A 24,100-nucleotide genomic window follows, 5' to 3' on the forward strand; every position below is an offset into this window, starting at 1 on the left:
TGCATGCAGGGTGGCATATGGAGGTCCGGGGGGGGTGGATGTGTGCGTGAGAGCAGTTGCAGGGTGCAGAATGAGTGTGTGTGTGTGTGTGTTGGGGGGGGGGATCTTGCAGACGGCTGCCCTTTGCAGGCATTTAATGTAGGGGACATGTCCCTCCATTGCCAAATTTTCACCATATTTATGCAATTATATGAAACCAAACAAAAAAAAAAACCAACCCCACCAAAAACCAGTTCACCCAGTCCTCAAAGCACAAGGGCCAGCAGGCAGGTTTTGAGCTGCCCTCACAGAGAAGGCACATGGCCAGCATTTGGGGATGCCTCACCGCCCTTAGTATTAGCTTATGGGCACTCCAGTGAACATGAAGATGGGGCTGCAGTGCCTTCTGCCATGGGTGGGCCTGGGTCTGAAGAAGGGGGGCCACAGTAGAGTACCACCCTGTTATAGAAGCAGCTGTGCTTGGCACACCCTGTCTATGGCAACAGCAAGGCTGCATGGTCCAACCTTTCCCCTGCTCTTGCCTGGTACTCACCCCGCCCCCGCCCCCCAGCTGTAGGGAGTTGGGGATGGCTACTTAAGTGCACGTTAAGGAAATGTCCATGCCACACTGGGAATCGGCCGGTACCTATGCACTCATGCCAGGATGGGCTGCCTACTGTCAACACCAGCAATAAAGAATACATGTGCCCCTCAGTTCTGTCTGTGTCTGCCCTATTCCCCAGATAAACGGTGTGGCTCTGTCAGGGCTCCCACTGTCGCCAATCCACTTGCTGTGGGTGCAAAACACTCAGGCCATGGCCACAAGGGAGAGGGGGGCAGGCTGGGGCATGAGGTATCAGTTGGGGTGCTACAGCCTGGCTGGGGGCAGGCAGAGCTGTCCTTAGGTACCAGCTTCACCTGCCTGCTGGGCAGCAACCTTTTACTAGAGCTGGGGGCTAACACTGCCTTTCCCTGAGAGGCCACCGGCAGGGACAGGGGTGTCTACTTCTGAGGAATTCTGCACCAAAATGATCTGTCCACTACTTTAAAATTGTGCTTTTGTCACCATAATCTCAGTGGAATCATGCCAGTTTCAACTATCTTGGTAATTTATTTCAAAATACCTGGCAGCAGCTGTGTCTGAAATAATACAGATGACAAAATGAACTTCCTCCAGGGGTAGAGCTAAAGAAACACCTATGACAAACCATTTCCTTATGGTCTCTCTGCCCCTCCCTCTTCAAGACCAGCAGCTGTGTGCATGTGTGGACACTCCTCACCATTCCCTCCAGCATTCACCAGCAGGGTGCTCCCCAATCACATCACTGGCACCTTTCCTTAGCAGATCCCAGCCTTAGAAAGCCACATCCTCTACTCTCCAGTGGTAGAAACAGCCTGATACAGGGTCCACACTTGTATATCTTCCTGTACACCACTCATTCCTTCAGCGCAACAGTTCCCAAACTCCATTCTGGCAGAACACTGGTGTTCTGTGATCTTTGGCAAAGTGGTCCGCCCTTGTTCCACAACCAGAAAAAGTTTGGGAACTGTGGCTTCAGCCCCTGCAGCTGCTGGGACTTCCCTCACAACCTCCTCTGTCTGCTGGGCTCTGCTGTAACCAGCAGCCAGCAAATCTGTAGAGCTCTACAGGCACTAACAATTTTCTGTGCAGAACATTAATTCTGCACAGTGCATTGCACAGTGGCACTGAATTCCTCCCCCCCAGAGTAGAGGTTCCCTGTTTCCAAGCACCACATGCCTGTGTCCAAAGCCTCTCTATGTAATGAGAGAACTACCTCTGTGCTAGCACCCGTACAAGTTGCTGTAGCGCCATGAGGCAGAAAGGATGCACAGAGAGGTGAGGCCTGCTCCTGCCTCAGAGACTGTGGCCCCCCCCACACTTTGGGAGCTGGTTTTGCTAGCTTTTAACTCTGGCCAAGCCAGATCCCTGCCTTAGTAGGCAGCAGCTCTTGAGCCTGAAAGCAGCAAGGAGAGTGCTGACAGAACAGTGAGTGTGCCCGTTCTACAGCCTGACCTCCAGGAACTGGGCACGAGTAAGCCTAAGAGGGCAGGAAACAGCAAACCTGGGCTGGTAGGACAGACCTCCCCCACCCCACCTCAGTAGCCAATCTCCTCTCCCCAGTCCTTGCCCCAGGCTGGATGAGGGAGAAGAGGGCTCCTCTTCTCAATGTGCTGAGCAGGTTGGGGCCTGGGGCTTCAACTGGGTAGAGACCTTGGCCGAATTATGCACCTGCTGACAAGGCAGTGCAACAGCAGAGGTGGCTTATATCTGAGGCAGAAGCTAGAAGCCACATGCTGAGCTCTGCTTTCTCATTTGCTAGCAGTACAGACATCCATACCAGTGCCACCAAATTACAGAAATATAGGGCTGGCTCTTGAGAGGTACATACCAATCCAGGCCCCTGCAGTCAGGCACGACCAAATTAATTCAGACCATTTGAGATGGGTTCACTGAACCTGTTTTTAGAATCTTCCAATGACAAGAATATCACAAGTGGCAGAGCTCGACTGCTGTCTGCCTGAGAAAGTTTGTTCTAGCATCTAACTTCAAGCTCCCTTAGGACATGCTAAACCCAATACTACTGCCTTCAGGGACCTCCGAGAACCACCCATCACAGATGCCATCGCAGTAGCTCTGAACACATTTGAAGGCTGATCGTCTCCCCTCCATCTTCTTTTCTTACAACTCAACCAACCCAATTTTTTAACCTTTCCTTGTAGGTCTACGTTTCTAAACCCTTATGTTTGTTGCTCACCTCTGGCCTCCTTCCCTCTGTCCACATCTTTCCTGAAGATGACAACTGGAATTCGATACAGTGCTCCAGCTGAGATCTCACCTGTGCTGAGTGGAGCAGCACAATAACCTCCCATGTCCTACATACGCCATTCCTGTCTATGCTACCAGGCTACTGCACTTGTCCACAACTGCATCACATAGTTGGTCATGTTGTTTGCGAACCCCTGTAACCTGCCAGGTCCTTTGCAGGGGTACTACCACGTTGCCAGTCATTCACCCTTTTGTAGGTGTGTATTTGATTTTTCCATCCTAAATAAAGTAGGTGGCACTGGCCATTCTTCAATTTCATCTTGTTAATTTCAGACCAATTCCACAAATTGTTTTGAGTTATTCTCCTACCCTGCAAAGTGCTCGCAAGCCTGTTAGAAGCCTATTATTCAAGTACCACAGGCAGGACTGGCACTGCAGGACCTCACTAATGGTGTTCCCCTCCTCAGTTCAGCACAAACCACTGAATTACTCTGCAGTACTGGCTTTCACTCTGTTGTGCACCTAACTTACAGTCCTTTCTTGACTTTCCCCATTTCCCCAGTTTGTGTATGAGAGTGGCACATAGGATTGTGTGAAAAGATTAACTAAAGATCAAAACATCCATCCTTTATCCTCCAAGACACTGACCCCGTCAACACATGCTCTATTAACCATTGGATGGGGTACCATCATTCTCTTTATTGTGGGGGAAATGCTGTGTGGAGAGGTGTGCATGTGCTGGGAGAGACAAAACAAACCACTCTGTTAACATCCCTGCAGGGCTGTGCTACCCTGATCTAAGGCAATATGGAGCTTGGCATGGGGTGCTGGGAGCAGCAGCGCACACAGCTCTGGCTGCATCCTTCGAGTATGCAGGCTCCTAGGTGTGGCAGGGGCTGGACACCAGCAGGGAAGTGTTAGTGCAACAGCACCAGCTATGGGCTGGAGAACATAGGGGGAAACAAGCCTTGTCCAAACCTGCGTAGGAAATCCATTTCTGAGCAACAGGGCTCTGTGCAGCCAGGTCCAGCCAGGGAGATGCCCTGGTAGTATAGTGGGTGGGGCTGGAGGAATCGTGGGGTGGATGTAGATTGAAACCTGCTCATTATCCCTCAATCCATACTCACAGCAGGGCCCAGCAGCTCCACTTCTGCCACCACTGGTCCAAACCTTAGGATTAAGCCAGACTCCTGCCCCCAGAGAAAGGCACTTGCCCATGGTCCTAGCTTGCAGAGCTGGGCAACACGCCCCACTTCTCCACAGCACTGCAGAAATCCAGGCCCAGGTGCCCAGTTGGAAATGAAGCCCATCTACTATCACAAGAACAAGATCCCTGCAGTTGCTCTCACTGCTACCAGGAACTTGAGAATTGCCCTTTGCAGACAATGCTTTACCACAGACATAAGCACCTGCCCAGTGCCGTGTCATTGGGAGAAGCTTCTTTGTCTCTGCTGGCTCAGAGTGCTTCTAGCTATCAATCAGTGTAGTTGTCTGGCAAAGACGGGAACACTTCCTCTCTGAAAGCTGGTGCTGGCTCTGCACTTCAGAGCTCTGTGCTGTCTTCAGGTTCACTCCCCTGGCTCAGGTGAAGAAAAGGACTGACCCCTGTCCTGGCACCAGTTTCCTGCTAAGGTTCTTCGACTCTGGTTGGAGTGCCAGTGGGGATAACTGAGTCAGTCTGCAGCAGGTCTGGGGCAGAACAAGGAGGATGATGAAGTAAGTGCTGAAAGGGGTACTGTTCTGGTGTTTGCAGAGGTCTGGGTCAGGCTGCCCCAGCCCTACATGGAGATGGAGCCTTCGCGAAAGCTGGTTCTGCCAATCAGGGCATTGATCAGAGCAGGGTATCCCTTTTTACAGGCCTCCTGGGCTGCCTGGATGATGTTGTCCATGTGCGCCTCATTCTGGCGGTTGAGGAGGAAACCTTTGCCCCCCAGGCCTTCAGCCACTAGGTGATAATCTGCTCAGGGAGGAGACCAGGTATTAGGCAAGGCTAGTATGGGCTGCAGCGGGGTCCAGGCAGAGCGCTGACAGCCCACATAGGCAGAGCCATTTCCAGCCCGGCAACACACAAGGAGTGAGGCAGCAGGGAGGGATGGAAGGCAGGCTGGAATCTGTAGTCCCACCATGAAAGGAAGGGGCTATTTCAAGTTCCCTTTCTCAGATGAAGTAGGCATCAATGCTAGGCCATGAACCCAGAGAGGTGGTGGGACTCTCACCAATTTTGGGAACCTCCTATGTTGTGTTCCTTGATAGGAGTGGCCTGCAGGGAACAGCACACAATGGCTATTCTTCATGAGGACAGGCTACACAGGCACCCAGACCTGGAGGTGCCCAGAGCCCATGCTGAGCAGGCTGCTGCCATTACCATGTGGTGCCCTGGAGTTATGTCCCTAGGGCAGCTGGATAACACCTACCAAGACTTACCCACATAGGCCAGGCCACAGGCCACATTGCTGCCCAGCAAAGGGACCTGCTCACGGGCGATCTGACTCCAGCAGGCATCATTCCCCACCAGTGCAATGACGGGTGTCTGAAAGAGAAAGGAAAGTGCTGCTCTCCAGGCATCAGAAAAGAGGGACAAGGACCCAGTTCCCCAACCACCCCTCCTGTGCCCCACTGCACTGAGCCCATACCAGCTCCTGCTGCCTGAATCCATTCTCTGGTTTGTTGCCCTCCCCACTAAATCAGTCCCAAGGTTGCACCTTGGAAAATGAACAGTAATGAAGGGGAGAGCTATAAAGGGGCCAAGTCATGACTGCTACCTGGACTAACCATGTGGCTCCAGACCAACATTCCCTCTAATTTTTAACATCCATGCACAGAATAAATGTTATGTGCACCAAGGCACACGCTGACATGCACCACCAGCAGAACACATCCTGCTGGCTCTGGGCACTCTTCTGAACAGCTGTGTGGCATTTAAATCTCTCCTGGGTGGCTGCCCAAGTGCTGCACTTACAGGGAACACAGCTCTAGAGCCATGTGTAATGGTGAGAGAGGGGCCCAGCAATTCCCTAGGCAATGGGACCCCAGAACAATTTGCAGTGCCTTCTGGGCTGTGTCCATTCCCACATGTGCAGGGCTCCCTGAGTCCTCCATTTGTATATGCATTTGGGGCAAAGTGATAGCAACTGACAGTGAGCCCCATTGGTGAGGGGTGGCTGGGCTTGGCCTCCAGTGGTATCTGTGGGCAGGGACCTCACTGGCACAGGGTGGCTGGGCCTGGTCCCCCAGGGACTCCATTGGTGCAGTTGGTGGGAGGTTACCTTGTGACGGACGAAGGTGTCAAACTCCATGATGCTGTAGCCAAGGGAGCCGTCTCCATAGATGATCCAAACCTGAGGGTGGGGGAGGGAGCTGAGGTTGCCCTGGCAGAGCCTGGGGTGAACACTTCCCCCATATTTAATGGAGCAGGAGGGGCGAGTGCTGGCCACTGCAGCCCATAGGGCTGGGCCTCAGCAGAGGGCTGATGCAGCTCAGAAAGAGGCCTCTGGCAGGATGCAGACAACGTGAGAAAATCAGAGATTGGGGCCACATGACCAGAAAACCTAGGACGGTGGCATTCTCCATAGCCTCCCCATAGCCTCAGGATACCCTGCCCCAGTTGTAGTTCTGGTTAAAGTGAGCCTCCATCAGGACCAGGGAGCACTTGCCCTCCTCATGACAGCCTGTTAGAGACCCTCTGGCAGGCCACAAGGCACCCACTAGAGCAGCTCCTATGGCTGGCTGGTTACTGACCTCAGAGTCTGGCCGGCAGAGTTTGGCTCCAAGGGCAAATCCTCCTCCAACGCCCAGTGTTCCGAAAGCTCCTGGGAAGAGAGGACAGTGCAGAGGGGATGCTGGGCCCTGACAGGGCATACCACAAAAAGCAAGGGCATGAAAATGTCCCTTCTTCAGCCCAGCAGAGGGCCTGCTCAGTAGCTCAGCATCCCCTCACCCGTTCCCATGGGGTCAGCAGCTCAGGGCACACTTGGCTGCTCCCACCCCAGTGAGGTTGGCCAACCAACCTTAGGACCTTCTGGGTCCAGGCTGCGCCAACCCCGTCCTTCTTTACATAGGGCTGCAAGCTGCCAGGGGTACCAGGTCCACATCCACGAGGCAGGAGACCATATCTTGGAACTGCCAGTCCGAGCTCAGAGCTGTGGAATGGGGTCTCTGGGCTCAGCTGCACTGCTGTAGGTTTGGAAGGGATCTGCAACTGTTTCAGCCCCCAGGCTGGATGGGGAGCAGTGCCCACATTACCTGGGTCAAGCCAGTGCAGGGGACTCCGGGGTCGCATGATGTAGGCAGCGCTTCCCACAAAGTCGCCTCCATCTGCAACTAGTAGGCTGTTCTCAGGCAGCAAATCATCCACATGGTGCAGGAGTTTGAGTGGATTCAAGTGTTGTTCCGTGGGCTCCTCCGATTTCTCCCTGCACAGACCAGAGGGCAGTTGCTGCCACACCCTGAAGCCTGGCCAGCCCTTCACAGCATGACCAAGACAGTGAGTACCTGTGTGTGCTCAGGCACAGGGAGCATGCTCAAAGCTCAGCCACCCCCAGAGAAACTCATTCACCTCACTTCTACTATGCAGCACAGGGCTGAGTGCTATGGCCCGGGGCTGAGTCTTATACTTCTCTTGGGGTGGCGCTGCCCCATGCCACCTGGCTCTGAGCCCTATAGCCCTCCCAGGGTGGCGCTGCGCCCTGCCACCCGGCCCAGGGGTGGGCTAATCAGACCCTCCTGATGACATTGTGGGGATGATGCCACTCACCGGTTGGTTTTCTCTTTCTGTTGGTCGCCATCCTTCAGACTCACGGCCCAATCCTGAGGGGGCGAGTAACCTTTGAGGCCTTGGGAGAGGCTGAGCAGAAAAGAGCTGGCATCTCCTGCAGAGAGTGGGCAGCATGAGATTGTGACTGGCCAATATGAGCAGAAGCCAGTCCCACGGATACAGAGGGGCACTAGTATCAGAGCAGAGTTGGCCCATGGAGGCACAGCTGAAGAGCTGGGCTCATGCCTCAGCTTTCCGCCAACAGCACAGTGGACGGGCTCTGCTTCCCATACAAGTCACTCACTCATTGGTGTCCATCCCGGACAGCTCTGGTGGCAACTCTGTCATTCTCTCCCCAGGCCCACTCTGCTCCCAACAGGATACCCTGGGTGCTCTGAGTCTGATGCATCCAGGAGTCCAGGCACTGAGACATGGCACAGGCAGGAGCAGCTGTAGAACATGACACAACTGAGGCAGAGCGCTCTGCGCCACCCTCTCACCTTGGATAGCCACATGAGGCTTCCAGAAGACATCGGAATTGCGCAGCAGCTGGGCGCGGTCCCGGTTGACGGCAATAATTGTGCTGTGTCGGCTCAGCACACGACCGTAAGACAAACGGAAATCACACACAGTACCTGCCAGGAAGCAACCCAGGGGTGAGGGGACAGGTCATCTCCCCACCCCTCAACTCACTGAGAATTAGCCCCCACACCCAGCATCAGCCTCCTCACCCACACAGCCCACCCAGCCTGTAACCCTGTGAGCATTATCCACTGCCCAGCCCCACCTAATTCCCATATCCAGCTCCCCCATCCCACAAGTCCCTATCGCCTTAAGCATTAACTCCTGCACACCCCCACACCATGTTACCCCTCCACTGCAACTGCCCACTGCACCACACCCAACATCAAGCTCTTGGAGCTCTGAACCACAACTCACCACCAACCCTACTCCCAACCCCTGACGTCAGTGATGCGCCATCCCAGCTCTTGTCACTCAAGTCCAATGGCCCCAACCTGTGACAGCCTGCAGGCCAGGTCCCCACCCTGCAGCCCACACACCTGCTAGAATGACCAGATCAGCCTCCTTCAGTGCCTCTCGGCGGTTTTGGCGGATGTGTAGTGGGCTGTCTCTGCCGAACATGCCCCGGGCCATCCCACCCAGGAAGCAAGGGATGCCGAGGGCCTCCAAGGCTTCCCTGCAGGGCACAGGGAAGATTAGCTCTCAGCAGCAGCTGAGTCACCTCACTGCAAATGGCCATTTACAGTGGTGGTGCAGAGCCCTGCTGTGAACAAAGGCACTACCAGAGCAACCCACAGGTGTGCATGCGTCCAGGTGGGTGAGCAAGTGGCAAAGCGTATGAGGACAGTGGGACAAGGAATGCGGGGTGCGAAGAGGGTATGCATGTGAACACATGCATGAGTGCGGGGAGTGAGTGCGGTGGAAGGACACACCACATGCTTGTTTCTTGGGGGGAAGATTATTTTTGGTTCATTGAAGTACAGCCCCATTGGACCCAAAGGAAGAAGTGCCAAACACGGCTCTGCCAGTGAACTGCAGCCTTGTCCTGCAGACCCTGTGCCATCCAGCTCCGCTGGTGCCCCTCAATCCCAGGCTGCAGCCCCTACTATTCCAGCTCTTCTGAGGTCCCTCTGTCTAGCCTCAGACTTCTCTCAGTCAAGCCAGGACAGATGATGGCACTCACCCTGTGTGCACATGGCCAGTGGGAGAAGGCCAGGTGACTAGCAGATAGGCAGAGCTGGAAACAGAAGGTAAGAGCCCCCGCACCTCAAAGAGCTAGGGGGACAGGGCAGAGGCAGGACTCTGGATGATGTTAACTCTTCACCTGAGCTTTTCCACAGGTGTCGGGGGAAGGGTCACTTGGCTGCCCAGGAGCATGACTGGCTTCTTGGCACGGCTGACCAGCTCCACACACTGCTGCACCTGTACACAAATGGGTAGCACCATCAGAGCCTGGCAGGGCCAGAGGTCATTGGGGTCTGTGCACCTTGGCAGGGTCAAGGGATCAATGCAAGTGGTTGGGCAAGGTTAAGCAGTAAGTGGGGGCAGTGCCAGTGGCTGAGCAGGTGCCACATGGCCCTTGGAACTGCTCCTGAGCAGAGTTCAGTCAGTGGCACAAGAATGAGGAAAGAACTGGCAGAGAAGCCAGGTGGGAGGATCTAGTTAAAATCAAAGAGCAGCAGGGTAAAGAAGCTATGCCCAGCTCTGAGAACATGATAGGGCCAACACTAAAGGAGGCGGCAGGCAGAGAGAGATGAAGGGCTGGTGAAGGGGCTGGGGGTGGCAGCAAATGGAGCTAAAGAGATTAGGGCTGAACATGAGTGACATGGGCCCCAGGGACCTTGGTCCTGCTGCAGTATAGCAATGCTCCTCCCCTTCTTCTCAGGGCGAGGCCCAACAGGGACAGGCTTCACCAGGGCAGTGCACTAACAAGGAGCTCCCAGTGGAGGGAGGGGGGCATTCCCTGGAGGGCAGGAGCACCAGGCCCCAGGCAAACTCACTTGCTCTGCTGTGGCCTGTGGCACCTGCACTGGAAGAGGGGAGAAGTCCCTTGCCTTCCAGGCCCCTGCAAATAGGTTCTTGAGATGGTTGTGCAGGTACCTGCAGGTGAGGTGGAAGAACAGCTGTTAGCTCTTAGCTCAGTGCTGCCCTTATTAAGACAGGGCTGTACTCACCAGTTGATGATGCCACCCAGCAGCCCCCTGGGGGTCTTTTTGAAGCCCAGCTCCTTCTCCACCAAATGGTAAGGATAGAGAATGTCAATTGGGAACTCGACAAATACAGGCCCTGTAGCACAGAGAGTGTTGGTTAACCAGCTGTGGCCCCACAGGACATGTGCAGCTGAGAATCATAGAATCCTAGGCTTGGAAGAGACTGCAGGAGGTCATCAAGTCTAACCCCCTGGTAACTAAATAATCCTGGTCAGGTCTTTGTCAAGCCAGGACTTAAAAAGCCCTAGGGATGGAGATTCCACCACCTCTCTACGTGCTTCCAGTGCTTCACCACTCTCCTGGTGAAACAGCCTTTCCTAATATCCAACCTACACGTCCCAAACAGAAACTCGAGACCATTGCTCCTCATTCTATCATCTGTCACCACTGAAAACAGCCTCTCTTCATCCTCTTTGTAATCCCCCTTCAAGTAGTTGACGGCCACTATCAAGGCCCCCCTCACTCTTCTTTTCTGTAGACTAAATAAGCCTAAATCACACAACCTCTCCTCACGTATCACATGTTCCAGCCCCCTAATAATTTTTGTTGCCCTCTGCCGGACTCTCCCCAATGCAGCCACATCCCTTCTGTAATGTGGGCCCAGAATTCACCAGTGTTGAATACAGGGGAATAATCACTTCCCTACATCTGCTGGCAATGCTTTCACTAATGCAGCCCAATATGCTATTAGTCTTCTTGGCTACAAGGGCACACTGATGACTCATGTCCAGCTTCTCATCCAGGTCCTTCTCTGGGGAACTGCTGCTTCGCCAGCTGGTCCCCAACATGTAGCAGTTCTTAGGATTCTTATGTCTGAAATGCAGGACTCTGCACTTCTCCACGTTAAACCTCATTCAGATTTTTCTTGACCCAATCCTTCAATTTGTCTAGGTTACTCTGGATCCGATTCCAACCCTCCAGTGTATCTACCTCTCCCTTGAGACTCTGGCCCTGCCCAGTGCAAACATTCCACAAGACGTGGGCATCTAACATACCACCCCTGCTCAATACCGACACTTTCCACAACATGGGCAACAGAGGCTTCTACCTTATTCATTGCCAACACCACAAATTAATTGCCCCACACTGACACCCCATATAGGCAACCCTAACCAATGCTGAAGCCCCATAGAACTTGGGTTCTGCCCAGTGCTTATGCCAGTGCCCCACATCATGAGCCAGCAGAGTCAGGGCAGCCAGACACAAGATATTTCAATGCAAAGGAAAGAGACAAAGAGCTCTAAGACAGGTTTCACAGAAGATCTGCAAGAATGATTAAGGGGTTGGAAAACATGCCTTACAGTGAGCAATGCAGGAAGACAATTTAATCAGCTTAACAAAAAGAAGATTAAGAGATGACTTTACTACAGTTGTGAAGTGCCTACAAAGGAACAAAAAACTGATACTGGTCTCTTCAGTTCAGCCGAGAAAGGCATAAAATGATGGAAGAGCTAGAAGCTGTAGCTAGATAAATAATTCAAAGACTGGATCATCTACTGGAACAATTTAACAACGGTGGATTCATCATCACTGTCAGCAGACATGCTCTAGTTGTACCAGCGACTGGACTGGGAGCAGCAATCCTTTCAGGGAAGTTCTCTAGCCTGTGCCAGGCAGGGATCAGTTGAGATAAAAAACAGTTACTCATCTTTGTAACTGTTGTTCTTTGAGATGGGTTGCTCAGATCTATTCAGGTCAGGTGTGCGTGTGCTGCATGCACACCCGTTGGAAAACCTTAACCTAGCTGCTACCCACTGGGTCAGCTGTGGAGGCCCTGGAATGGCGCCAGTATGGAGCCCTACATATGACGCTGCAAATCCAACCATTCCTCAGTTCCTTCTTGCCAGCTATTCTGACAGTGGGGAAAGGGGATGGGTGGGTTTCAAATAGACATGAGCAACATATCTCAAAGAACAACAGTTTAAAAAAAAACGTTTTTTCTTCTTCGAGTGTTTGCTCATAACTATTCAAGTTAGGTAAATTACAAGCCCAACCCAGGAGGAGGGGTCAGAGTCAATGTGTAACTGACCCAAGGACAGTGGCCCTGAAGGTTGCATCCCTTTTAGACTGCTGCACAATATCATAGTGCAACATAAAAATGCCAAGGTCTGGTTGGCAGAAATGACCGTGGTCCTGTGTGATGAAGTCTGGAAGTGGAATGGGAGGAAGCACTGACAGTACCGCCAGTGTGGGATACCAATGGTGATAAGCCCAAGTCAGGCTATCAGGATAACATCTATCTGGTCTCCGCAAAGCTTGAGAAGCGCCTTGTGCACGACTGGTGGACATGTGCATGCCCAGGAACTTCACCATATTGTGAGAGTCCTTTAACCTGGGAAGACTGGAGTTCATCTGCTCTGTGAACAACAGAGTCCCACTGATAGGAGGTTCGGAATGGTTTGCTGGACTTCAGGCAGGATACTAGAAGGTTGTAGCCCAGGCCACAGGATGCATGGCAATGCCTGAAGCCACGATCCTGGCAGAGGCATCCCCAGAATCCAAGAAAGCTTGGAGACAGGTGTGTGACACTGGTTTACCCTCCTTTACGTTGGCATCGAACTCCTTTTGTGATTCCTCAGGCAACAACTCTTTAAACTTGAGGAGGGAAGCCCAGGAGTTATAGTTATAGCAGCTTGAAGCCCTGGAACTTTTTCATGCCCCACATCCCTGAGAGGAAAGAGATCCCTTCCCCACCTGCTATTAACACTAACTACAACAATCACTACTCTAAAGGAGAACTATTTACTCAACCAAGAGCCAGAGAGTCCTAGCATGGCAACAGAGTATTCAGCCACAGTTCCAAAAGTCACTGGCAGTAAGAAGGAACTGAGGGGCGATTGAGTCAGCGGGGTCACATACAGGGCTCTGCATTGGTGCCACTCTAGGGGGATCCCCAGCTGATCCAACAAATAGCAGCTAGGGGACAGTGCTATTGCTAACAGTTATGCATGCAACACACAAACACCTAACTCAAACAGATATGAGCAAGCACCTGAAGAATTACAATGGTCCTTTCTGTGAATATATACAGGGCAAGGGTATTAAGACACCCTGGGCCTCACCCAAGGCTACTGTTCTGCACTCTCCCCCATGGGGCAGGAGAAGGCCATGCACCAACTCTGCATGGCTTCCACTTTTGGTAGGTGGAAGCCCAATACTAGCTCCCCCCTGCATAGATGGGCACCGCCCACATCCAGTGTTGACTCAGAAGCCTAAGGAAGATTTAAACACTCTCTCCCATCCCACTCTCTTGGCTGCTCCCCTCTTGGCCACGACCACCTGTTTCAAGTATCTGAGTTGTATAAGCTCTTCTGGTTAGAACACACCTGCACAGTTTGCTTGTCCCTGTTCTCTGCCCACATCAGGGAGCCTGTATTTCTGAGATGGATCCACTCAGGAAGCACATGTGACCTGCACATTCAATAGGTGTTTTCATCCTGGGACAGATATGGCCATTTCCTGCAATATTCTCAATAAATCTTCCTGAACTACATTTAAGTATTTTAGGAGTTCCTTGTATTCCAAAGGCCAGTGCTTATATGTAACGGCTCCAGGGGTGCTGGGACTGATCTAAACCTTGCAAGTTTTCTGTGTTACATGGCTCAAAGCTGGCCCAGACAAAAGTGAACATTCACTTGAGTGGGGTTCCTAGCAAATACTTGGGAAGAGGGAAATGCCTCTGGATCCAAAATTTTGAAACTGCACTGTGAATGGAAACCCATTGTCTGGCTGATTCATGGTCTCTTCAAACACCTAGACTAGATAGAGGCATGAGTCTCGATTCCTGGGATCATAAACCCCAGAGAAACCCCTTGAAGGGGTATGAAGGACTATTCACTTGCTAAGGCTCTTGGACCTGGGGTGATCTCAGGTAAGCAAATTAACACATGTACAATTTTTCAACTGTTTTAATGTATTTTCTCTGCTATGCTTTCATCTTAAGAATCAAAGTACTTGCTGAGAAGGAATTGCGTGGTGCTTTGGACGTGTGACAGCTATGCTGTTTATAAGCCCATGAGGAAAAGCAAAGCAGGCGCGTTCAGGCAATCTGGCTTGCTGGGGAACTTGCAGGGAACCATGCAGTCTGAGATACCTCAGCCAGGAGGCAGAGAGAAGCTGGCTCAAGAGACTGGGTGCCCTTGCTGGACCAGAGGGGAAATACAGGTTCAGTTTGCCTCAGCCCAGGTGCTAACAGTCCCCAGCTCCCCAGGAGCAGTCACATTGTACCTCCTCACCCTGGGGGGCTCGCATCCACAGTGGAACATAGATTGAGCTTCACAGAGAGATATTTAATCCAGTACTCTGAACAGGGCAAGTGTTCTCCTTAAGGCAGGTGCTTGTATGGCTGCACAGAAGAGAGATTTAAATGCTGCCCAGATGATTAACAGTGTTCACAGCTACATTTTTTTTTTTTTGTTTCTACTGTTATGGCACATTTGCATAAGCTTTGGTACACAGAAAATATTTATTCTGCACATGGACAGAACAGATTCGAGGGAACTTGAACAGGGCTGAGACCTACATTTTGATAGCAGGAGTTACGGTGAGAGAATGGGCCTAGTGAGACCTGGAGTAGGAAAACCTCCTAGACCATTAACCCTTTGCTGCACAGGAGGGTAAGCGCCGGGAGAAAGGTTTTTTTACCTGGAGTACCGGACTGTGTGGCCGCAATGGCCTTTCGCAGTGTGGGGACGATGTCCCGCACAGTCCTCACCGAGGCACAGAACTTGCAGAGTGGCTTGAAGAGGCACAGCTGGTCAATGTCCTGGAGAGCACCTCGGCCCTGTGTAGACAGACAGTACTGCAGTCCATACTCAGATGGCCCTGCAGGACCTAATACCTGAGGATACCCCCAGCCAAGCTGCCTCCTCTGCAAGGACCAAAAATAGCCTCCTGTTGCCATGACCATGCCCTGCCCATTGCTGCGGTGAGCTGGTCACTGCCGCCGCGTCTATCCGGCAGTGGGGCAGCAGAAGTGCTTGGGATGTGGGGACGAGACCTCACAACCAACAGGGACGTGCTATCAGCTCCAGAGGGGAGTGAAAAAATGCAAGTGGGACTGTCTCCCCTCTTCCTCAGTAGCAGGATCTTACGGCAGGTCTACACTTAAGGAGAAAGTCGACTTAAGGTATACAGCTCCAGCTATATGAATAGCATAGCTAGAGTTGATGTACCTTAAACTGAATTTCCGTGGCATCCCTACAGCAGGAGGTCAATGGAAGAATCTCTCCTGTTGATTTCCCTTACTCCTCATGGAGTATCAGGGTTGACCGAGCGACAAGTGGACAATTTAGCACGTTTCAACTAGACTTGCTAAATCAGCCCTCAGGGTGATCAATGTCTGGAATGTCGATCTCTGGTTAAGTGTAGACAAGCCTTAAGTCAAGTTGCTCCTGCTCCAACACACAGGCACCAACTGGCCCTTCTGTTTGGGCAGCTCCAGCTGCCTAATTCTGGGGCAGGAAGGGATGTCCTGCTGCGGTTTGGCCATAATGGAGGCCATCTACTGCAGCGTGGCAGCCACCACTGCTATTGGCAGCACCAGGGACTCACTTTCTGTAGTGTTGCAGCTGCCCCACCAATTAGCAGCACCGGGGACTCGGCCATCTGGGCATTCTTCACAGCTGTCACGGTGTTGGTAACTCCAGGTCCCGCTGTTACTGCAGCGACTCCGACTGTCCCTGAAATGCAGACAGAACCACCAGCCCACAGTAGGGCAGATAAGAAACTACTCTTCAATAAACCTTTAGCAGATTAGGGGGTGAGCCAGACAGCAGTGGGGGAAATAGTGGCTAGGGCAGGTGTCTGGAAGCCAGATTGCATAGGACGTGTTCCCCCAGGCAGAAAGAGGACTCATGCAATGATCTGCCCATTGCTCAGATGAGCTGTCATTGGCCCCCTGCTGGGGTGAACAGGTCACCATCTCTTGTTGCCCTGGCCATGCCCCATCCATTGGTGGGGTGAGCTGATTGTGACAGATTTACAACCCTCGCGAGCTCCCGTCATCATTCGTATAAAACTGTGATATTATATATAAATCAGGCCACGTAAATTATCATGGGAAAAGATATTTACTGTTTCCATAACTGATTTTCTTCAAGATGGGTTGCTCATGTCCATTCAACGTAGGTGTGTGCGCGCCAGAAGATCTTCCTCGGCAATATCTGTAGGGGCAGCCCCAATACCCCTGGAGTGGTATGCGCATGCTGTTCTACACAAGGCCCTACCAGACCTCCTTCAGCCTCAGTTCCTTCTTGCTGGAAATTCTTGACAGTGGGGAAGGTGGGCAGGATGTTGAATGGACATGAGCAACACATTTTGAACACCACCAGTTACAGAAACAGGTATTTTCTTCTTTGAGTGGTTGCTCATTTCCATAAGGTCACAATACATGACTCCAACCAATATGATGGGTGGGTAGGAGTTCTGGACATGACATTCACCATATTGCTCTGCTGAACCCAGCATCATCCCGGACGTGCTGCTTAATGGTGTAGTGCATCTTGAATGTAGGAACAGAGAACCATGTTGCAGCTTTACATGTCTTGGACTGGAATAAAAGTTAGGTAGGCTGAAAAGAGGCCTAAGCCCTGTTTGGGTGTGTGTTAACCAGGGGCAGCAGCTGGAGTCCTGCCAAATTGTATCACACACAGTGGAGATCCCCTGCACAGATACTGGGAGCCCTTTCATCTTTTAGCATATGCGATGAAGAGCTGGGACAAAAGCACTCTTCTTACGTCCGGGGCATGGAAAGATGATGTCTTGACACATGTGGAATGCGGAAACCAACCTGGTCAGGAAGGCTGGGTGGGGCCACAGCTGCACTTTATCTTTACAGAAGACAGTGTATGGCAGCTTTGAAATCAAGACACATAGCTCAGAGGCTCTCCTGGGTGTCATGATCATCTCCAGGAAGGCTACCTTCCAACACAGATGTATAAGGGAGAACAAGACCCAGGGCACAAAGGGCAGCCCCGTAAGCCTGAAGAGGATCCTATTGCAGAATAGGCACGCAAATGTGCAGAAATATTTTCTCAGGACCTGATGTTTTAGATGAAGAAGGTAATTAAGATGGTTTGTATAGGGGCCTCAAAAGAGAAAACCCCTTTCTGTGTGGCCCACACCAAGAATATGGTTGTTGGCTTACAATGCTCCAGAAGGACTCACTGCATTCCGGGCACAGCAGGACTTTTCACCCAGATTCAGCCATGAAGCAGCCAAGCTGAGAGACAGAGAGATGCCAGAGATGACTGTAATCCTGAAACAGCAGCATGATACTATGCCTCCATATTTTTATGGAAATATGTTTTGGAATATGAATATGCATAACTTGAATACGCTTTAAGCAAGACAGGGCAAGTTATCCCTGAATGTATGTATTCTATTTATGTGCATGTATCGTATGTGAAGTTAGAAGGATGAAGTGAAAACCTGTTAATGTAAGTCTTAGTGAAAGACTTAGTAGTAAGTACAGGTTGAATCTCTCATCTGGCATCCTCAGGACCTGACAGGTGCCAGATGAGAGAACTTGCTGGACAACAGGAGGTCAATATTTTTCTAGCACATTAACAACACCTCTGCTGCTTACTGGGCTCTCAGAAGACATTTAGGGGTAAATTACCGCAAAGTAACAGCACAGAACACTGAGACCCACGACTGGTACTTTTAAACAAACTTCATGGGACGACTGGAAACTTGGACACACCCACGATAAAATGGTCATCCAGCTAACAAATCATGCCGGATTACAGAGTTTGTTGGCTGAGCAAGTTCCAGATTAGAGAGGTTCAACCTACAGTAGGAGTACTCAAAGGCACATAATGGTCTGGTGCTCAAGGCAACAATCTGTAAATAGTAACAGAGAGGTTGCAGTGTTAGTCTGTACTCCAACAAAACAAAGCAGCAGAAACGTAGCACTTTAAAGACTAACAAAATGATTTATTCAGTGATGAGCTTTTGTGGGACAGACCGACTTCTTCAGATCAATTTCATTTCCATATACAGACTGATATATAAGTACAGAGGACAAACAAGAAAAAAAAATTGCAATAAAAACTGACAAATCAAATACGATTGAAGGAAGCAAGTGAGAGGCAGGGGATATTAATTGTCCTGGCTGAGATAATTACGATCTTAAAGTGGGTCGGGGGGCCCCCTCAAGAACGGCAGGGGGAGAAGGGAGGGAGGGAAAGAGAGAGAGATAGCAGTCCCAGAAGGGCTTTCCCTCCATGTGTGCCCGGCTTCCGGGATTTTGGGGCCAGTTCTGTTGGCAAAACTGCTGGAATGCGTGGCCGCTTTCTGTCGACAGTGCAGACTGAAAGAATAACGCACTTTATGTGTACACACAATCTGTCAACAGAAGTTTTGCTGGAACATCTCGTCAGACAGACACTTCTGTCAACAGCTGCTTCACTTGTAGACGTAGCCTAAGTTGCTACAGAACTGCCTGTTTTTTGTAACACTACGGACTAACACAGCTACCTCTCTGAGGTCAGAAGAGAAAGGCATTCAAGAAGGACCTCTTGCATGGAGCAGAAATTGTGGTACTTTCTGCAGCAAACAGATCCACCTGGGGACTGAAGCACTTCTGGAAAAGAATGGAAGCTACCTTTGAGTGGAGAACCCACACATAGTGAGAGGAGGACACTCTGCTCTGTTAGTCATGGAGTTCCTGGTAGGTGATGCATCTTTAGTTAAAAGTTATGGAGCACACAGAAGTCCCAGAGATGGATTGCTTCCTAACAAAGAACTGAGGAATGGGTTTCTCCCTACCTGTTGATGTAGAATGACATGGGCCATGTTGTCTGTGAGGACTCTGTCCATTCTGCTTGTCAAGTGAAGTAGGCAGACCTTGCAGGGCTGAGCTCCTTGACATTTATGTGGAAGGCTGTTTCCTCCAGGGACCATGTGCCTTGAGTTTGCAGGTTGCCAAGATAAGTGCCCCATCTGAGGTCTGAGGCACTGGCCACCATCTCAGCTGATATGGGATGTCCTGAAATGGGACTCCTGCCATGATGTTTCCTCTGCCTACCAGGTGAGCGAGGCAATGATTGATGGTGGGATGGTCACAACCCGATGCAGGAGGCGCATGGAGGGCAAGCAGACTAACACCAGACACTGCTGGAGGGGGCACAGTCTTAGCCTGGTCTGGTGTACCACATAAGTATTTTAGCAGACCACAAGAAGCATGCCATAAGAGCCTGGGGGAGGCTAATATACTTAGGAACTGGGTCAGTCCCCACCTCGGCTCATAGAGTGTGGCACAGTAGCCAAAGTAGGCAGCTTGGGCTCATTAAGAGGCAGGCTGCATCAAAAAGGCTAATCAAACACTTGCTGCCAGTTAAGGCCTGTTGGTTTGCAGGGGAAGAGGAATAGGCCACAAAGTGCTGATGGAGAATTGAGATTTGAAAAAAAGAGAGGAGACTCAGCCAGGTAACAAGGGAGGAGGATCTAGAAGGAAGTGGTAGGAGAAGTGGCTCGTAGAAAGGCTGCTGTGATTGGGGTAGGGCAAAAGTCTCAGCAACTGCCACCAATCTAAGGTCCCTGGTCAGGGCCCAGAGTAGTGGGCAGGCCTGGGCTTCTCCCCACTGGACAGCTGCCCCAGCAGAAGGGTGGAGCACCAGGACCATTTGAAGGGGGTCTTGCCCCCTTATTATGACTTGCCTATGTTGAGTGACTCAGTAAGTGGAGACCCTTGCCTCTGGAAAGTCTGAAGGCGGGGGAAGGGCCAAGGTGTGTCTCTGAGGCACACAACAAAACTCACCAAAAAGCACTGTCCCCCGAGGGGTTTTGCAAGGGATTTGTCACAGAATACACAGCCTTGTAATCAGGGAGGCAAGAAAAGACCCTGGGTCATGGCGAGCTGCAAGGAAGTGATGTGTGACGCAATGCCCTTGTCAAAACTGAGTTGCCAATAAACTTGATTCTCTGTACTTGCACTAATGTTGACTTCGCATTGTGTATCAACAAGATGACTGCACACGCTGAGCAGCAGCCCTACGTCTCTGGACCCCACAGCTGGAGCTGCCCTTGATAAGCCAGTCATCTAGATATGGATAGATGTGAATTCCCTGGTGCCAGAGGCAAGGCACCATCACAGAAAGGACTGCAAAATGATAAAGCTTGGCACCTACCATAAACCACAGAAAACAGCCATGTCAGTCAAAAACCATGACAGCAAATGTGAAAATAAATGTCCCCTGAGATCAAGGGCAGCACACCAATCTTGTATCCAGCAAAGAAATGATGGAGGCCAGGAAGACCATGCAGAACTTGAGTTTCACCAGGTAGCAACTGAGGCCTCTCAGGTCCAGGAGGGCCTTAGGGATTAAAAAGTAACCGGCATAAAACCATGGGTTCCAGTAAAGAGATGGAACCTGCTCCACTGCATCTATCCGCAGCAACCCTCCAACCTCTTGTGAGAAGGGACCCTGACGAGGCAAGGCAAGGCAAAGCAAGGGGGCGGATAACATTAATTGAAAGATATAGCCCTTCTACAATGTACTAATGACCAAATGGTCAGTGATTATGGAGTGCCGTTCACAGAGGAAAGGGTGCAAATGGCAGGAAAGTGAAAGAATTGGAGGATCCTGTGTACTGAGAGCTATTTTGTGCTTGGGAATACTCTCAAAGGAAACAAGTTCCTCTGGTTTGCACTCTGACTTGAGCTGGAAGCTTGGGGCTTAGACAACAGAGAATTAAACTTTTTCCAGGTTGTGTGTAAATCTTTCAACATAAATAACTTTTTGCCCATTTGCTCAGCGAACAAGATGGCTTCACTTTTGTGGAGAGACGCAAGAGGAGCAGACAAAATATCACTTGCATGGAAATAGAAGCCTGTTGCATGGCAATAACTGAGTCAGCTGCATCAGATGACTCCTGCAGCGTCACTCTGGTGGCTGTGGCACCCCTACCTCCGAGAGCCCTACATGCCTTTTTTTTGAAGCATCGGGAAGGATAAGCTCAAATTTAGATATTGCATGCAACATGTTGATGTTGTGGCAGTCTATTATGACCTGGAGATTCACCACGCCATTGGAGGCTTGAGGATGAACAAACATTTTGGCCAAACAAATCACGTCTTTTAAGAGTCTATTCTTTGGAGTGGTAACTGGTTGTTTGCTGACTCCACAACCTGTGTCTTGGGGGCTGCATGGGTGTACTTGCACCCCTTAGCAGGGAGAAGTACTTAAATTCTGCCCATTTGGAGATGAGTGGTGGGAGGGGGAAGAGTCTGCCACAACGCTTCTGTGATCCTTGTGACCCTGCCACGGTAGGGGCAAGTCCACCTGGACAAGAACCCTGAAGAGGATATCCATAGCCTCTTCCAGCTCCTCAGACTGGATGCTTAGGTTGGAGGCCAATGTTTTCAAGTAGTCCTGGGGGGTTCTCAAGTCATGCTGAGGTACTACAGGTGGGAATTTGGGTATGAGGAGGCGGCAGCGGCGGCTTGTGCTGATGGGCCCGCCTCTGGTACAAGAAGTTGAGCCTCCACAGTCTCTCTGGTAGGGGAAGGGTAGTGGTCTGAGGGGCCTCCAGAAGCAAGAGCTGTTTGGTAAAGGAGGCTGGCAGAGTCTTCAACATCCCAGCCACTAAGGGAGGCGCCTAGGGCAGCATGGGAAACCCCCACAGGTTCCATAGACACCACTAGATCAGCCAGCAAGTCTCAAGCCACAGTATTGATCGTGGTCCAGCCTGCAGTATTGGTCAAGTGACATCAGAACCGGAACCTGAGTCAGTGGCACTGAGGGAGCTGCCAAGGAAAGGCTTACAGATACCAGGACAAGGACAGGTAATGGTGCCTATCAGAGAGATACTGAAAGCTCCCAATCATAATGCTCATTGGCCTCACTGGATCAGCCTTGATCGGCTTTTCAGTGATTGACAGAGATCAGGGGAATCTGTGCTGGATGCAGGCAGGCAACAGATGCTGTGGTCAAGTGCTGCTGAGAAGCAGAACAGGACCACAAGTGATCCCAATGCACTACAGGCACATGTGTCAGGGAGGCCAGTGCCAGCAATCAGTGCAGATGTGGGGAGAGGTGCCATGGGACGGGGACACATCCCTGGAGAGGCAGCTGCACATGGGCAGAACTATTCCCAGATATGCTGACTGTACTGGTGGGCACACGCCTTGCTGGGTCTATGCCTGGCTACCAGTAAGACATGCCTCAAATTACTGAGAGACCTTGGGACACCTGGGGTCTGCATCAGGTTGTAGGACTTTTGCCTACTGGCAAGAGAAAGTGATCTGTGGCACAGTGTCCACTGGAGAGAGGACTGCCTTGGTCCGCCCTCACAGCAAGTGCAAGTATGTGCTTTTCCTTCTGGCAAGGAAGTGCCACAAGCTGGCTGTGCACTATGTGAAAAAAATATTTGTGTCCTGTCTTGCTGCTTATTAATTTCTTGTCTTATGACAAATAAAGAACACTTCCTTACCTAATTTCTCCAGACCAGTTATGATCTATAGACCTGTATCATATCCCCACTTCTGCTGTATTTTTCCAAGAGGAATGGTCCCAGTCTCATTAATCTGTCATCATATGAAAGCTGTTCCACACCCTTAAAAATTTTTCTTACCTTACTTTAAACCTTTTCCAACATATCTTCTATGAGATGGGGCAAACATTTTCAAATAAGTATCCATAATATGGGTGGGGACTCATACAGAGGCGATAAGATATTTTGTTTTATTATCCCTTTCTTAGTGATTCACACTGGTAGTTTTGATTTTTTTGTTTTTAAACTGACACTGCACATTGGGTAGATGTTTTCAGAGAGTACATCCACAATGACTCCTAGATCTCTTTCTTAAGTGGTAACAGCTAATTTAGAACTACTGATTTATATAGTTGGCTGTTCTCTAATGTGCATAAATTTGCATTTATCAACTTTTAATTTCATCGGCCATTCTGTTGCCCAATCACTTATGTTGTAAGCAACAAGAACATTCAGAAGACTAAAGACTCCAGCAGAGGAGACTAGCCCACATTGCAAGGATGGAACTTGCGTGGCATGAACTGCAGTATCCACTGGGGTGAGAAAAGTGCTGGATCTAAATACTGTTTACTGTCTTTAAAATTTAGATTGTGAGCTTATTTTGTTTCCTTTGGTAAATAATTAACTTTTTGCCTATCACTTAAAAATCTATCTTTTGTAATCAATAACCTTGTTTTACTGTATATCTTTACCAGTAAATATTTGCCTGAAGCATCTGGTAAATCTGTTCAGGTATACAAAGGAAGGCATATATCCACTTTCCAACTAATAAATGTGCACTGTTTAAGATGGCATATTCCTGAAATACAGTGTTGTGGGAACTTGGCAGGTGCCTTTTTCTGTGTGATTAGAGTGGACCTGGAAGCAATCATGAAATCTAGCTGTCTGTGGGGCTTTACATGTGGTTCTACTGAGTAGTAACAGCACATGGAAGGATTTGTTGCTTGGCAATAGCAAGGCATTGAGAGAGAGAACCCAGGCAGAAGGGATAAGGGGGCACATGGGTCCCCACACTACCAGGTTGCACCCCAAGATTCAGTTACACTGGTCACTACTCCATTGCCCAGCAAAATGTTCCTGTGCAATGCTAGGATGAGCTGGTCACTGACCCATTGCCCATGGCTATGCCCAGGGCTCGGCAATCTGCAGCTCTAGAGCTGCATGCGGCTGTTTAAAGAGTCAGTTGCAGCTCTTGACGCTGCCACCGCTGACTCCTCTTGCAGCTCCCTGCCCTGCCACTGCTGAAATAATGGAACTGAATTTAGTTGGTTTAAATGACCAGATCTCTCTTGGTGCATGTTAAACCAACTAAATTTACTTCCATTATTTCAGCAGCAGCAGGGCAGGGAG

The 24,100-nt window shown here is 50.6% G+C and overlaps 1 protein-coding gene across 1 annotated transcript in view; it reads right to left on the reverse strand.

The window, feature by feature from the left end:
* Positions 1 to 3,446: 3,446 nt before the first annotated feature.
* Positions 3,447 to 24,100, reverse strand: part of HACL2 (2-hydroxyacyl-CoA lyase 2) — a 53,428-nt gene continuing 32,774 nt past the window's right edge. Inside the window, exons 4-16 of the mRNA XM_074979460.1 lie at positions 15,806 to 15,933; positions 14,897 to 15,035; positions 10,217 to 10,328; positions 10,043 to 10,142; positions 9,367 to 9,464; positions 8,582 to 8,718; positions 8,021 to 8,155; positions 7,521 to 7,635; positions 7,010 to 7,179; positions 6,506 to 6,576; positions 6,034 to 6,105; positions 5,192 to 5,297; positions 3,447 to 4,724 (exon numbers count right to left, since the gene is read on the reverse strand). Coding sequence (XP_074835561.1) covers positions 4,546 to 4,724; positions 5,192 to 5,297; positions 6,034 to 6,105; positions 6,506 to 6,576; positions 7,010 to 7,179; positions 7,521 to 7,635; positions 8,021 to 8,155; positions 8,582 to 8,718; positions 9,367 to 9,464; positions 10,043 to 10,142; positions 10,217 to 10,328; positions 14,897 to 15,035; positions 15,806 to 15,933 — 1,562 coding nt within the window. The 3' untranslated portion in view covers positions 3,447 to 4,545. The remainder of the gene's footprint in view (positions 4,725 to 5,191; positions 5,298 to 6,033; positions 6,106 to 6,505; positions 6,577 to 7,009; positions 7,180 to 7,520; positions 7,636 to 8,020; positions 8,156 to 8,581; positions 8,719 to 9,366; positions 9,465 to 10,042; positions 10,143 to 10,216; positions 10,329 to 14,896; positions 15,036 to 15,805; positions 15,934 to 24,100) is intronic.

Source organism: Carettochelys insculpta, chromosome 29, assembly GCF_033958435.1.
Source record: "Carettochelys insculpta isolate YL-2023 chromosome 29, ASM3395843v1, whole genome shotgun sequence".
In the NCBI taxonomy this organism is placed as follows: Eukaryota; Metazoa; Chordata; order Testudines; family Carettochelyidae; genus Carettochelys; species Carettochelys insculpta.